The sequence below is a fragment of the Eublepharis macularius genome, chromosome 3 (genome assembly GCF_028583425.1).
Source record: "Eublepharis macularius isolate TG4126 chromosome 3, MPM_Emac_v1.0, whole genome shotgun sequence".
NCBI lineage: Eukaryota > Metazoa > Chordata > Lepidosauria > Squamata > Eublepharidae > Eublepharis > Eublepharis macularius.
This window is the reverse complement of record NC_072792.1, coordinates 97,404,170-97,418,035: the sequence shown is the minus strand read 5'-3', so window position 1 is coordinate 97,418,035 and position 13,866 is coordinate 97,404,170. Positions and strand designations below refer to the sequence as shown.

The window sequence follows — 13,866 nt, the reverse complement described above, 5'->3', positions numbered from 1 at the left end:
AGAGGTTATCATAAGGGTCCTTTGGAAGCGACAGAGACAGGGGATCTTCACACATTACCCAGCACAGAAATTGATATAACACCTGCCTACTTAAAAATCTTTCTCCTTCCACTACAGCCAGCCATTGAATCTGCAAAGTGGAACATGTCACAGGCATTTATTGACAAGGGCCTGGGGCCTCAGTGAATACTGGAAACTATTCCTGCCCAGCCCTTCCCTAGTTCTGTAATAAAAGAAATGAAAAAAGAGAAATATGTGGTCTAGTGCAGGGGGAGGGGGGAGAGAAAATAATAGCAGAAGGTTGCTCATTCCTCTGAAGGCTGCTTCCCTCCAACAAAGGACCTCATATTTATTTTCATGGATAATCAAGCTCTCGCCACACCACAAGCCAAGGTGGGTTCTAATTACACCACAACACTGTTTACACTATTGCTGCAGGACTGTGGGCCTCGCATAAAGGAGATTATAAATTCTCTTTTAACTATGGTTCCAAAAACTCTTTATAGCCCCTTCAATTCTATGAAACCCACGCCCACTACCTCGGGCAGTTGGTACAGAGTGCACAACCCATCTGAAACAAATTTCACATTATGGTGATGAAAGCAAGCACTCTATGATGCAATTAATTCAGCTATAATATGAAAAGGCAGTAAGATCTCTCCCCAAATTATAACCATGTGGCAAAATAAGAGCTGCTAGGACATAACAATCCTCCTCCAAGGCTGCAATCCTGTAACAATTTCCTGAAAGAAATTCCCATTGAATAAAATACAACTGCTTAGGATCGCTCCCTAAAACTGCATCTGACAGGGCTGTGGAATTAGTTATATAACCTTTGCCGAAATAAAAGTATTTCCAAAATAGTTTCTACCAAAAGGTTTAACTGACAAAACCTATTGACATTTAAAGCAACAAGACAGAACAACAGCTGGGAGCCAGTGCGGTGTAGTGGCTAGCTTGTGAGACTAGGATCTGAAAGACCCAGGTTCGAATCTGCACTCTGCCACAGAAGCTTGTTGGGTTACCCTGTGCCAGTCCCACACGCTCAGTCTAATCTACCTCACAGGGTTGTTGTCAGTATAAAATGGAGGCGAGGAGAATGATGTATGCCACTTTGGGCTCCCACTGGGGAGAAAGATGGAGTATATAGGAAGTAAATAAACAAATACAAGCAGGGGACCTGCAAAGAGTGGTGCAGGGGGTATCTTATTTTCCCCTTCTCCACTATTTCCTCTTTCACTTCCATGGCAGCCCCCATAACTGCTCAATTTTTCCCGGTTCCTTCTCTCCTTCCCATTCACTAAGCCAATTTACTTTTATCAGCCCCTCTTTAGGCTTCCCCCCTTTCCTCCCCAGCAGTGACTTCCCAGGAAAATTCTGACTAAGTTGCATAATGCCAGTTGCCGGGCCAGAAGCATTTGGGCAGTGCCAACCAAGCCCAGGTTGGGCTTGGTTACACAATGGAGAACCTTCAAGGACTTGCAGGGGCACTTCTCTTTCCCCTGCATCTGCCTCCTCACACTATTTCCTCTTTCCCTCCTCCTGGCAGCCCTGATATTCTCAGCTTTCCCTGCTTCCTTCTGTTTTCTGCTTCAGTTATATTTTTTATTTATTTGGTTTATACCATGCCTTTCTACACAATGGGGACCCAGTGGGCTTCTCCAGATAGAGTTGAGATTTGGACATGGGCCTCCCAGATCCCTATCCAAAGTTCTAACCACTACATTACACTGGCTTTTGTAGGATGGCTGCTGTTGAACACCACCAAGCAATAGTCCTGGATGAATTATGCAAATTCCTTAGTATCAAGTCACCTGGTTACTACTAGGCTTGGGCCCAATGCATCATCCCTCAAAGGCTAAAATGTAAAGAGGCCTGCCCCTTCCCACTGCCTTTTACAGACAGGAATCAAGGCTTGAAGACTGGCAATAATATTTTGGTTTACTACGAACAACTACTGAGGGCATTTATTTCTTAAGCTTCAGGTACTGCTATTATTTGGGGGAATTTTAACACCTCATTGTTTTTTAAATCTAAGAATTGTCTGAAAACTTGAGGATTTTCTCAGGTTTGTAGAAACATCTGTGCTGTCTTTTCATGGCACTGATCTACAGATTTAAAAGTATTCACAGGAGGGCCATGCTCAGAATTAGATACACTGATACCAAAAAGTGTTAAGTGGGCACATTGATAAAAAACAATACAAGTTTGAATATACCAACAGAGATATAATCTTTCTCCTGAAAAGACATTACACCTTTAATGCCTGTAAAACAGACAGAAGTTCCAAAGATGCAGGCGCCAACACATTCTATGCTGGAAAAATCTACACCAGCTGAATTTGTCCGTTACAGATAAGAAACTGCTCTCAGGAAAAAAGTTAACCACCTAGTTTAGCATCAACCATACTGGAAAAAGTATAAAAAAAAAAGGCAGGGCTCAATAAAATGATAAGCATGAGTTGTCTACTGTGCCTCAACTCCAAAGTGGAGGGTTTGTATTTTAAAAAAGAGAAGCGCTGGCCTACAGAGTGCTTTTATTGGTCTGTGGGGCACCAACGACTTCAGGCACCTTAACAGCACCATCCTGGGCAGGGGGAATGGTCTGAAAGCCATGCCATTTATCCTGGACTTATGCTGGCACCACCACACACCTACGACAGCTCAGTGGCCTTGCGCTGCTCTGCCCAGGGCCCCTGCCAGCACCTGGCCATGGTGGCTATGAGTGTAACTGTGACACAAGTCCCTGAACCAGCGGGTTGGGGGGTGGGGTGCAACTCAGTCAGCTCCCTAAGCTGTTTCGGGCATGAGAATGCCCCCAGCAGCGGTGGAAAGTTACACCACAAAAAGTGATGGCAGAGCATTGTGCAGGAAATATCAATTCACCCTCCCCCTGTGCCCAGCCCTGCTCCAGCCAGGATGCTCATGACCCCAGATAAGTAGGGAGGCAGCCACAGGCTCTGCTTGGGAGGCCCCTGCCGTGGGGACTTAAGAGTGTGAGGTGGAAGAGGGTGCTTGTGTGAGGGTGGAAGAGGGTGGCACAGCAAGAATGTGCAGGGGGAACTTTGCGAAATCTTGGGCATGCCTTGCATTCACATGTGGGAGGAAAGTCATGTCCAGAATGTCTAATAACTGCCACCCAAGTTTCCTTGCAGGTCTTGTCTCAGGGAGGGGGCGAGGGTGTACTGACAGGTAAGAAGGAGCTGGGAAGGTGGCTGCCCCAGCTTGCTCGTTCATACCGGACTTCCCCTCCCCCCCACAAATGCTGTCCTCTGCAGTAGAGGATCACTTGGGGGGGGGCAGCCCATGCCTGCACAGACGCAATTGCCCAGGAAGCCATGATCAAGGAGGCTGTTGGGGGGGGGGCTTCCAGCAGCCCATGTTGGTGCTCTTTTCAGACTCCCTTGGCCAGGCTCCTCAGACAGAGGAGATAGCGCAGTTGCAGGTTGGGGTGACTGGGTGCTTGCTCTTGTAACTCCCCTGTGAGGGCGGGCGCACAACTCCATGACTGTCTCCATCAAAGGATCAGGGCTCCAAGCAGCCACACAGCAGTGGAACATCCAGATGCAGAAGAGTAGCACTTCCTTGCCAGAGGGGCTCAACTGCCGCACTAATAGGCACTGCTCCCTACTGCACAACACATGTCCAGACATCCTCTTCAGTTTCGGCAATTCAATAAACTCCCTCCCTGTCTGTTTGCTTGCCTGTGCATGAAGTAGCACCCCTCTCCACTTCCCAATAGCGCTGCCCTTTTACACATCCTAGTGCCTACAGGTGCCTCCATGTCTTTGTGTGGCTCTTAGAGATTCCAGTCCCATGTGGCTTTCCTCCCCCTTCCCCCTTCAAATTCACTCCAGGCAGCAGGGTGGGACTAGGAATGTAGCCTGTGTGTGCGTCTGACAGAGGGGGGGGGGTGCATGGAGGACTCTCATTCTTCAACAGCACTGCTGGTGTCTGAGAAACTAGGCAGAAGACCATTGCATGTGGTGGGCGAGGTTGATGCCGGGATGTGGGGAGGGGATGTGAAGTGAGGTCCTGGGATCTCTGAGGCTCCTCCCCCATAAAGTCAGACCACTCTCCCTTTTGCTGCTTGCGGAGGAAGGGATGGACTTTGGAAATCTTGCAGTGGGGATGGGATGATGGCCTCTGAACCAGTTTCTCTGGTCCCAGAGGCTATCAGTCCACTCTGGAAGCCACCATCCTGGCACTAGAGCACAGCTCTTGAGGTTCACTCTGTATCTGCCTTGCATCTTTTCGATGCAGCGAAGTATTTCAAAGGTGCCACTGCAAGTTGATGGGCATTCATGGCTCCCATCGTATCCAATGGGCCTTCCAGCCTCTCCCATTGTTTCCAATGGGCATTCTCGTCATTTGTTTCAGAACCCGCCCGCCACTTGCCTTTAAGGAGATGCATCTCTGAGACTTGGAGGGCTGTTCTTGAACGCTGGGGAATACAGGTGCAACTCTTGCTGTACCCCACTGCCTTTCTGGTCTTACTTTTCAAGGAAGGGGTGCGTGCTTCTCAGAGCAGCAGTAGTGCATGTGTGTGTGGGTAGTTTGCAAGTGAGCAGTACTTTAGCTGCCAGTCTGGCCCTTGTCAGAAACGGGGATTGGGCGAACAGGCGAGTGGGCATCCTGTCTGCACCTTCAGTGTAATTCCCCACCCCCCACAGGGCAGGGTTCTGCTCAAGGTAGGCGCCTCTACTGGGGTGTGGCAAGCCCGATCATGGGGTTTTTTCTGTCCTGTGCACCCCTTCTCAGAAGGGCGGGGGAGTAACACTGACAGGCGGAGATGGCAAACATGGCCTAGTCTGCAGAATGGCTATACCTTTCTCTGCCACTCATGGTTCTGTTAACTGCAGCTACCCTGCAATTGGTGGATTCTGCTGGCATTGCCAGGACAACTAGGGAGTATTCTCTTCTGGTTGTGCTTTGCTGGGCTTGACCACTGGTGTGGCATTCCCATGGAAGTCCTTAGGGAGCAGACGAGTGGTGCCACAAGTACAGGGGCACTGGTGGCATGATGAGCTTCAGGACTGCACTGTCCTTCTTCCAGGAGCTGGCAACCCCAAACAGATGTGCTGTGTGTTTAGTATATGTACTACTGGAACATGCAGTTCAATCCCCAAATTGTTTTTGCTTTTTACACAGACAGCTGACATTTTAAATTAATGGAGGGGGGGGAGGTCTGGGGGAACAAAACATATACAGACAACAATTTTCATTTTATATTTTTCATACTGTTACTTTTCAAGACTTGCTAGATCAATAGACTTTGATTGATCTACAAAGTTGACTTTGAGTCAATGACAGTTTCCTCTTAACTACTGCAGCTAAAATTTTCTCCAGGATCACAGACAGACTGTTTTCAACTTCTAAATGCTGTAAGTGACATATAATCTTTTTTGGGAAATTACAAGGAAATAGGAAGTATGGAGGATATGGATTTTTAATACAAATATGTCATGCTTGGAAATTCTATATGAAATTAAGTATTTAGGCCCAAAGCTGTCCATCAAATCTTTGCTTTCTGCATTAGAAAGAGGTGAGATTTGGTTTCTGTACCTTTGGTAATTACATTTCAAAAGGCATCAAACATGGCAAGAGCTATACTTACATTAAACATAAAGAGGAAACTTGAAGCACCTTAGATGAGCAGATTTACTGTAACATAGCACTGATCAGATGCAGCCTGTGATCAACAAAAGCTTATGGCCACAATAAATCTGTAGCTGTTCAAGGCACCACAGGACTCCTTTATTACTAAAAAGTAATGCTGATCTCAGAAAATCCTGTTAATATTTTAAGTACTTTATGTTTTTTAAAATGGAAAGCATTATGTTTTATATAATCATTCCTTTCTCTTTAACCCTCCTAACAATTATGGAGGAACAATTTACATTGAATTTGTCAGGGAAATGTGCCTTATCAGCCTTTCATTGTACCCCTCAACATGCCAGCCAAGAAGTTACTGTACTCTCTGAAAAACTTATTCCAAACTCTACTCCACTTATTTACTCAATGAGAACAAAAAAAGATGTTCTTCATACTTCGCATTCCAATATTGCCAGATATTATAAGGCTCTACATTACTTAAAAGCAAAACAGTCCTCAATGATTTGTGGGCAATTAACGTAAAGTACAAAGATCTAGCAATCTTTTAGCATTCTAAGAATTTATGAAGCACACAAAACCTCCATAAAGGCACATCAGCCTTGGCTGTATAGAATTTTCTTGACACATTACATGAAAATCTAACCTAATCTAGTCTTTTGGATACATCTGTATTAGTATTCCTCCTCCCACAACAAAAGACACCTTACCCCGGTTTCAGGTTGACTGAAGACATTGTTGTCCACAGCACAGGCAATTAAGGAGCCAAAAATGTAATCCAAGTTTCTAAAATGCATCTTGTGGTTCTTTAAAAATAATGCCAAGAGTACAGCACAAGCCCAAGAAAACACTGTTTGAAGAAGCAGTTTTGTGCTGTAGGGAGTTTATAAAGAACCAAGTCCAGCCCCCACCCCCCAAAAAAGTTTTCAGAGCATCCTGTATGCGACAGCAAATTCCTGAACAAAGTCCCGTCGCATGCTTTCAGGCAGTCAGGGACAAAATGTAAGCTTCAACTGGAAAGAGGTGACGTAAGCACATTAGTCAGTTTCCCTATGCTAATTAACTTTGCTGTGGAGGGTGGAAAAAACAGCTGAGGTTTGCACAGACAGCTGTTTTATCAACTCCTCTTGCAGCATAGTTTCCATTGGTAGTAATTCCATTTAGCACTCAGACTACATGCTCTTCCCTTGAATGGGACAACTAACTTCAAGATGGAAAAAGTTACTGTTTGAGGACCAAAGTCTACTGCAATAAACAGTAATTAGCCAGCAGGGGAAAGAAAGAAAAATAAAGAGCTGGAAAACTGAGATGTCTTAGTAAACTGTAGAGCCCAATTGTATTTGTGTATAATCAGAAACAAGTCCTGCTGGTTAGAATGAGGCATGTTCCCAAGAGTGCTGTTTTAGGGTCATATTTTCCAAAAGCTTACTTTTTTAAAATGGGTATTGGAAGAATATCTATTTTGAAGTCTTTCTCCATATAAAATCTATTCGAGGTCTTTTTTTTACCACATAAAATTCATTTTGTAACCCTTTTCCTCTTTAACTTGCTACTTTTTTTCACTTCTTCCTGGAAACCTTATATTCTGCTCTTCCTTAGAAAAGTGCTCTCAGCTGTCTCCTATGCATACTGTGATCACTTCCATACCCATTTAGTCTCCGTGTCACTCATGAATAAATGATTTTAGGTAGCACACAAATCAGAAAAAGTCGCATTTCTCAAGTCCCATGGAAATCAGTGGGATTTGCTAAGCTATTTGAAATTAAATTTGTCTGTTCTGGATTATAGTGAGTGCAACCAGGGAAGATTAAGCTCTTCTATGAAGATAAGATCCAGGAGTTAGCCGTGTTACTCTGTAGTTGTAAAACAGTAAAAAGTTCAGTAGCATCTTTAAGACTAAACAACTTTATTGAAGCATAAGCTCTCAAGAACTACAGCTCTCTTCATCAGATACATCTGACAAAGAGAGCTGTGGTTCTCAAAAGCTTATGCCTCAATAAAGTTGGTTAGTCTTAAGGGTGCTACTGGACTTTTTAGTATGAAGGTAACGGCAACATCAATTTCCGTGAGACTTAGATCTGAGTTACACTGCTCTAAATTTCATTCAATGCATTTAGGACACAAAAATAGTGGAACAGAAAGTTTATAGTAGCTGGGCTTTGAACTGTAACTCCAAGCTCCCTTCATCGTTGTAGAAAACAGAAGGTATGCATCATCTTCTCAGCCCCATAAGGAGATCCGTAACATTATTAGAACAGAGCAACCCTAAGAGGGGGGAGGCTGAAAGTGCTCAGGGTGCCAACTAGCCTTTACGCTGACCTAACTTGCACTTATGTTGATGTAAGCCCAAGTTATTCTGGCTCAACTCCCCTAAGTCACGCCACCAGGATGGAGCACCTGTGGTGCCCCATTGCAGCCAGCCTCCAAACAGCCTTGGGTATAAATCCCTGTGCTAATGGGGACAGGCCGAGAGTTCCTAAGCCGTTCCAGGCTGGGAAACTCCCCCAAATAGTAGTGGAAGTTACACCATGAAAAACACAGCACAAAAGACAAAGTGAAACCTTTCACCTGCATAGCCACACTCAAACGACCCAGAGGAGTACAAGATGTCTACTACTGCCACAACCAATCCTCTCACACCCCAATGGCAGCCAAGCTCCCCGCCCTACATAAATCCCTGCCAGAATGCCCTTGAACTCAGTAAGTAGGAGATATGGCATGGGGCTCTGTCTCAGAGTTCCTTTTTGTGTGGACTCGGAGTGTGATCCACATCTGGAGATAGACAGGGTACACAGGGAAGTAGACAGGGTCCTGCGTACTGTGAGACCTACCACATGCCCACTGGACCCGTGCCCGTCATGGCTGGTAAAAACTGGTGGTGCTGGGATTTGGGTCCTGTTAGCTGACATCTTTCCCTGAGTTCTGGGGTTTTCCCAAACTCGTTGAAGGAGGAAGTGGTGCAGCCCTTATTAAAGAAACCATCATTGGATCCTGTTGATCTAGTCAATTACCGCCCAGTTTCAAATCTTCCATTCCTGGGTAAGGTAACTGAGAGGGTGGTAGCGGAACAGTTACAGGTATACCTGGATGATGCCTCTATCTTGGACCCATTCCAGTCCGGCCTCAGGCCTGGCCATGGTACGGAGACAGCTCTGGTTGCTCTCACAGATGATCTGCGGCGGCACCTAGATCAGGGCGGGTTGGGACTGCTGATACTTTTAGATCTTACCGCAGGGTTTGACAAGGTTGATCACGATCTCTTGACCCACCGCCTTGCTGACGTGGGGATTTGTGGGTCAGCCCTGCAATGGCTGAGCTCCTTCCTCTGCCGTTGGGGACAGAGGGTGGCACTTGGGGAACACATGTCTGCCTGCCATTCTTTGGTATGCGGCATCCCTCGGGGGGCAATTCTTTCCCCTATGCTATATAACATCAATATGCGCCCCCTCACCCAGATAGTCCACAATTTTGGGCTGGGTTGTCACTAGTATGCGGATGACATCCAGCTCTATCTGTTGATGACCAGTCTGACTGTGCTCCAGATTCCTTGGCCAAGGGTCTTGAGGCTGTGACGGTATGGCTACACCAGAGTTGCCTGAAATTGAATCCCCTGAAGATGGAAGTTCTGTGTATGGGTCATGGAGCAATGGGGTTGGGGACCCAGCTCCCAACCCTCGACAGGGTACAACTGAAGCCCTCATTGACGGTGAGAAGCCTGAGTGTGACGTTGGATGTCATACTTTCAATGGAGGCCCAGGTCATGACTGTTGCCAGGTCTGCCTTTTTCATCTCTGACAGATCAGGCAGATGGCACCCTCTCTCTCATCCCAGGACCTGGCCACAGTAATCCATGTAATGGTCACCTCCAGGCTAGATTACTGTAACTCACTATATGCTGGGATGCCCTTGGGCCTGACCCGGAAGCTGCAGCTGGTCCAGAATGCAGCAGCACACGTTCTTACAGGAATGCCTACTTGAGTGCATATCCATCCTGTGTTGTGCCAGCTGCATTGGCTTCCAGTGGAGTTCCAGACCCAGTTCAAGATGTTAACTTTAGTGTTTAACGCCCTCTACAGACTGGGACCAGTATACCTGCCAGACGACCTCTCCCATTATGTCCCTTGCATTGCGCTGTGCTCTGTGGACAAACAACTCCTAGTGGTCCCCAGCCCAAAGGACATCTATCTGGCCTCCACCAGGGCCAGGGCGGGAAAAGCCCTGGTCACAGCCTGGTGGAACCCTCTCCCACTGGAGATCTGGGCCCTGAGGAACCTATTACAATTCCACAGGGGCTGTAAAATGGAGATGTTCCGCTGGGCCTTTGGTTGAGGACCAGTGGGTGTCCCTCCTTATTCCATCTAAGATCACCACCCCTTCTATGACTGTCCTCGGCTATGTGTTCTGCCCACAGCTATGACCTATGCAGGTTTTTGATCAGTCTCTAAAGTAGCCTATGTATAATGGCGCCTGGAGTATTTTAGTGTAACTTTCAAGTGTGATTTTAAAGTTGATTATTAACTTATTGTATTTTATTGATGATGCAAGCCACCCTGAGCCCATTCGTGGGGAGGGCTGTGGCAGAGTTGGCTGAAGTTAAACCCCTCGAAGACAGAGATCCTGTACTTGAGTCATGGGAACGTGGAGTCAGGACTCCGGCTCCCTGTACTCGATGGCCCCAAGAGTTAGGCGCTTGGGGTGATTCTGGATGCCTCCTTGAAAATGGAGGCCCAGATCATGGCGGTTTTTCCATCTTTGACAGACCAGGCAACTCGTCCCCTAACTCTCGACTCGCGACTTAACTACAGTGGTCCAAGCAATGGTCACCTCTAGGTTAGACTACTGTAACGCGCTCTACACAGGGCTTCCCCTGAACCTGATCTGGCGGTTACAACTAGTCCAAAATGCGGCAGCATGGGTCATCACCGGAGTGCCTTGCACTGCACATATAACACCAGTATTGTGCCAGCTGCGTTGGTTACCAATGGAGTACTGGATCAGATTCAAGGTTTTGGTACTAACCTATAAAGCCCTATGCGGACTGGGACCGGTGTATCTACAGGACCATCTCTCCCCGTATGAGCCCCGGAGGATGCTTTGACCCAATGATAAACAGCTGCTACTGGCCCCTGGCCCCAGGGAGGCCCATTTAGCATCGACCAGAGCCAGGGCCTTTTCGGTCCTGGCTCCAACCTAGTGGAACGCTCTGTCTAAAGAGATCAGGGCCTGGACGGATTTACTATCCTTCCGCTGGGCCTGTAAGACAGAGCTGTTCTGCCAGGCATATGGTTGACACTCTGCACCTCCCTGCCAGCCACCTAAAGATTGCTGTGCCCCTACAAAGGGTATCTACCACCTAGCCTTTGCCATATATTTCTGGAGGTGATTGAGTGGTGGTTGCTGGTGAAATCTGCTGCCATATTTTTTTCACAACCTGCTGCTGTAATGCTTGTTCTGTGTGTTCTTTTTCAAATATTTAAGATGCTTTATTGGTTTTAAAGATATTGTATTTTATATTATTCTATTAATTGGAATCCACCCTCAGCCTGCTGGTGCAGGGAGGGCAGAATAGAAATTGAATAAAATAAATTAATAAATAAATAACCTCTTTGATTGCAAACCTCTAACAGGTACCCCATATCCAGAGGTTCAACTCAAAAGGGATGAAGACACACTGACAGGCAAGCAAGAGTAGGGGATCCACCTGCCCAGGCTCACCTGTCCAGATCTGCCTCTTTTGTTCCCATCCCATGAGTAGGTGCCACCCTCACAATGGTGGCCTCCACATCAAGGCCAGTGGCACGTCAGGGGGTGAGGAGGAACAGCCTGAGCTGGACTATAGCCTATGTTTAACACTGGGACAGACTCGTCCTTCCTGACATAGCTGCCTGGGGGCGACAGGGGATGCTTGCAGCCCCAAAGAGGGCTATTAGGAGACTCCTTCAACTGGGCTCCCCGCTTTGGAGGAGGCCAGGGCACAATTGTGGGTTAGGGGGACTGGAAGCTGCTTCCCTGTATCCCCAAGATAAGGTAGCCAAGCAACCCTGGGATTCATTCCCTTGCAGAGTCAGAGCCCAATGCAGCAGCAGCAAACCCATCTTTGCCACTCAGTGAACACTCCCATGTTGAAGGGATGACATTTGGATGGCAGCAGCATCTACCTTAGTGGGGTCTCCTTGCAACCCCCGGCACAGGCCTATAGATCTTCCTGGGTACTGCAACCTTGGTTGTGGCTGATGCCAAGGCTGCACCCTTTGCCAATAAAGCACTTGTCTCTTTCTTCCATCATGCAGGTGGCAATCCAACAGGGAGACCTGGGTGCATGGTCACTGAAGATCGCGCCAATCTGAGCAGACTGTTTTCTCAGCTTGGCTCCTGGAACATCATTCTTCAGGCAGCAGTTTGACCTGAGAATCTGCCTCACGAGCAAGCAGCACTAGAGATGGCTCAGCCTGCCTCCACAAGTTGGCAACCTGGGTCCTGAAACCCCCTTCATGATTTGCATTTAATAAAGTCCAGGTTGTTCCCCACTTCTCTCCCTGTTTGCTTGTGTATGGATGACTCTAGCTCCACATCCCAACCTGGCCCAAATCATCTACCTCATCTGTCACTTCCCCATGAGGGTGCCCCTTCACACGTCCCAGAGAGTGGGTTGCTCCAGTAGGTTTTCCAGGTGTCATTGAACTTCTATTTTGTTCTGCTGTACAACAGAGTTGTACTGGAGTTGTTGCTCCAGTAGGTTTTCCAGGTGTCATTGAACTTCTATTTTGTTCTGCTGTACAACAGAGCAGTGGCCTAGTGGCACCTTGGAGGCTGAGCCCACATTTAGCTCCCCATTCCCCTTCTTGCCCCTCACACACACTCTAAGAGGCTGGGTACGAGTTGGAGGGTTGTACAAGATGGTGCGTGTCTGCTCTGGGGAGGAGGGGGTATGTCTGAGGAGATTCCACACTCTCCCACAGCACTGCTGGTGTCTGATAAGCCATATAGATTGTTAGCATATGGGTTGGAGGATGCTAGGGCACCCGTGCCATGGTTGCAGCAGAGTTATGGAGCTACGTCCCATCCAGAATGATGGATCTTGGGGGCACCCCACCTGCTAGGCCATTGTGTTCCTCTTTTGTTGTTGCTGCGGGGGGAGGTAAATAGTCAGAACCAGAGCTTTATCCTGCTTCTCCCTTCTGCCCATATGGGGTTTCAAGCAGGAGCCTAGTCATGCTAAGTGCCTTTCCACTGAGCCATGTGATATTCTCTGGCCTCCCCCACATGGCTCGTAGTGACATCAGAGTTGCAGCAGGGCATTTAGTCCCTGCTGGCATGTCTCTCGGGAACCTCCTCTCCTGATCCTGGTGTCAAGGGCTGTGGGTTCAAGCCTGTTCTAGGACTTTTTGGTCCCTTTGCATTCCTGTTTTTATTTTCTGGGGGAAGGGATTGTGTGGCTCATAGTGGGGGTGTTTGCAAATGGGTAGCACTTTTCCTGCAAGTCTGGCCCTTGAAAGCAATACTAGGATGGCTGTCCTTCCCGGGCTGCGAAGGTGGCCTCTCAAGCCAAGTGCCTCTGTCAGGAAGCTGTAGTTGCAGGGTCTTTCAACCCTGTCTGCTGTCTGTCTGAGGGGAGGAGGTGTTGTGGTATTGAGAGGCAATGGCCACATTCGCAGCTGGAGATCTGCTGCGCCTGCAGCTGCTACTCATGGAGCTGTCAATGGCAGCTATGTGATTGGTGGATAATGCTGGTGATTCCATGGAGACTAGAGAGCTTGCTCTGCTGCTTGTGCCTGGCAGGTTCACCATAGCATACCTCCTAGTGAAAGTTCTTAGGGAGCACAGATTATGAGGGCACCTATACACCTCTGCCACAGCATTCCTTAGGATTGCACTGTAAATTATTCTAACATCATCACACTGCTATTTTCCCCATTAACCTACTACATGGCAGCTATACATTTTCATTCATTGAACAAAAAACTATATGGCAATTATCCTAAATCCAGCCTATGAACACTGGACAATGAGTACTTGCTGACAATATCATGCTCCCCACAGAATACTGCTTTGGATTACTAACTGTACTAAACACAGGCCACATATCATGCCACTGGTAGCACTGCCAACCACATGAAGATCATGGCAACTGTTAACACATCACACAAACACATTGAAGCTCTTGCCAACATTATTTTTTGTTTCTAGCCTGACCAGTCAGCCATTCTACAAACTCTGTGGTTATGAAACTTTTTTCATACCATAAAAACTTCAT

General features: G+C 47.3%; 1 protein-coding gene across 2 annotated transcripts in view; it reads right to left on the bottom strand.

Annotated features, from left to right (window-relative positions):
* RCAN1 (regulator of calcineurin 1) overlaps nt 1-13,866 on the bottom strand; it is a 50,950-nt gene that overhangs the window by 6,133 nt on the left and 30,951 nt on the right. The window contains exon 1 of one of the 2 annotated variants that reach the window (XM_054973704.1): nt 6,323-6,591. The exons of the other annotated variant lie outside the window; for it this stretch is intronic. Within the exon in view, the coding sequence (XP_054829679.1) occupies nt 6,323-6,409 (87 nt within the window). The 5' untranslated portion in view covers nt 6,410-6,591. Of the gene's footprint in view, nt 1-6,322; nt 6,592-13,866 lie in introns of those variants that run through there. 2 annotated transcript variants of the gene reach the window in all.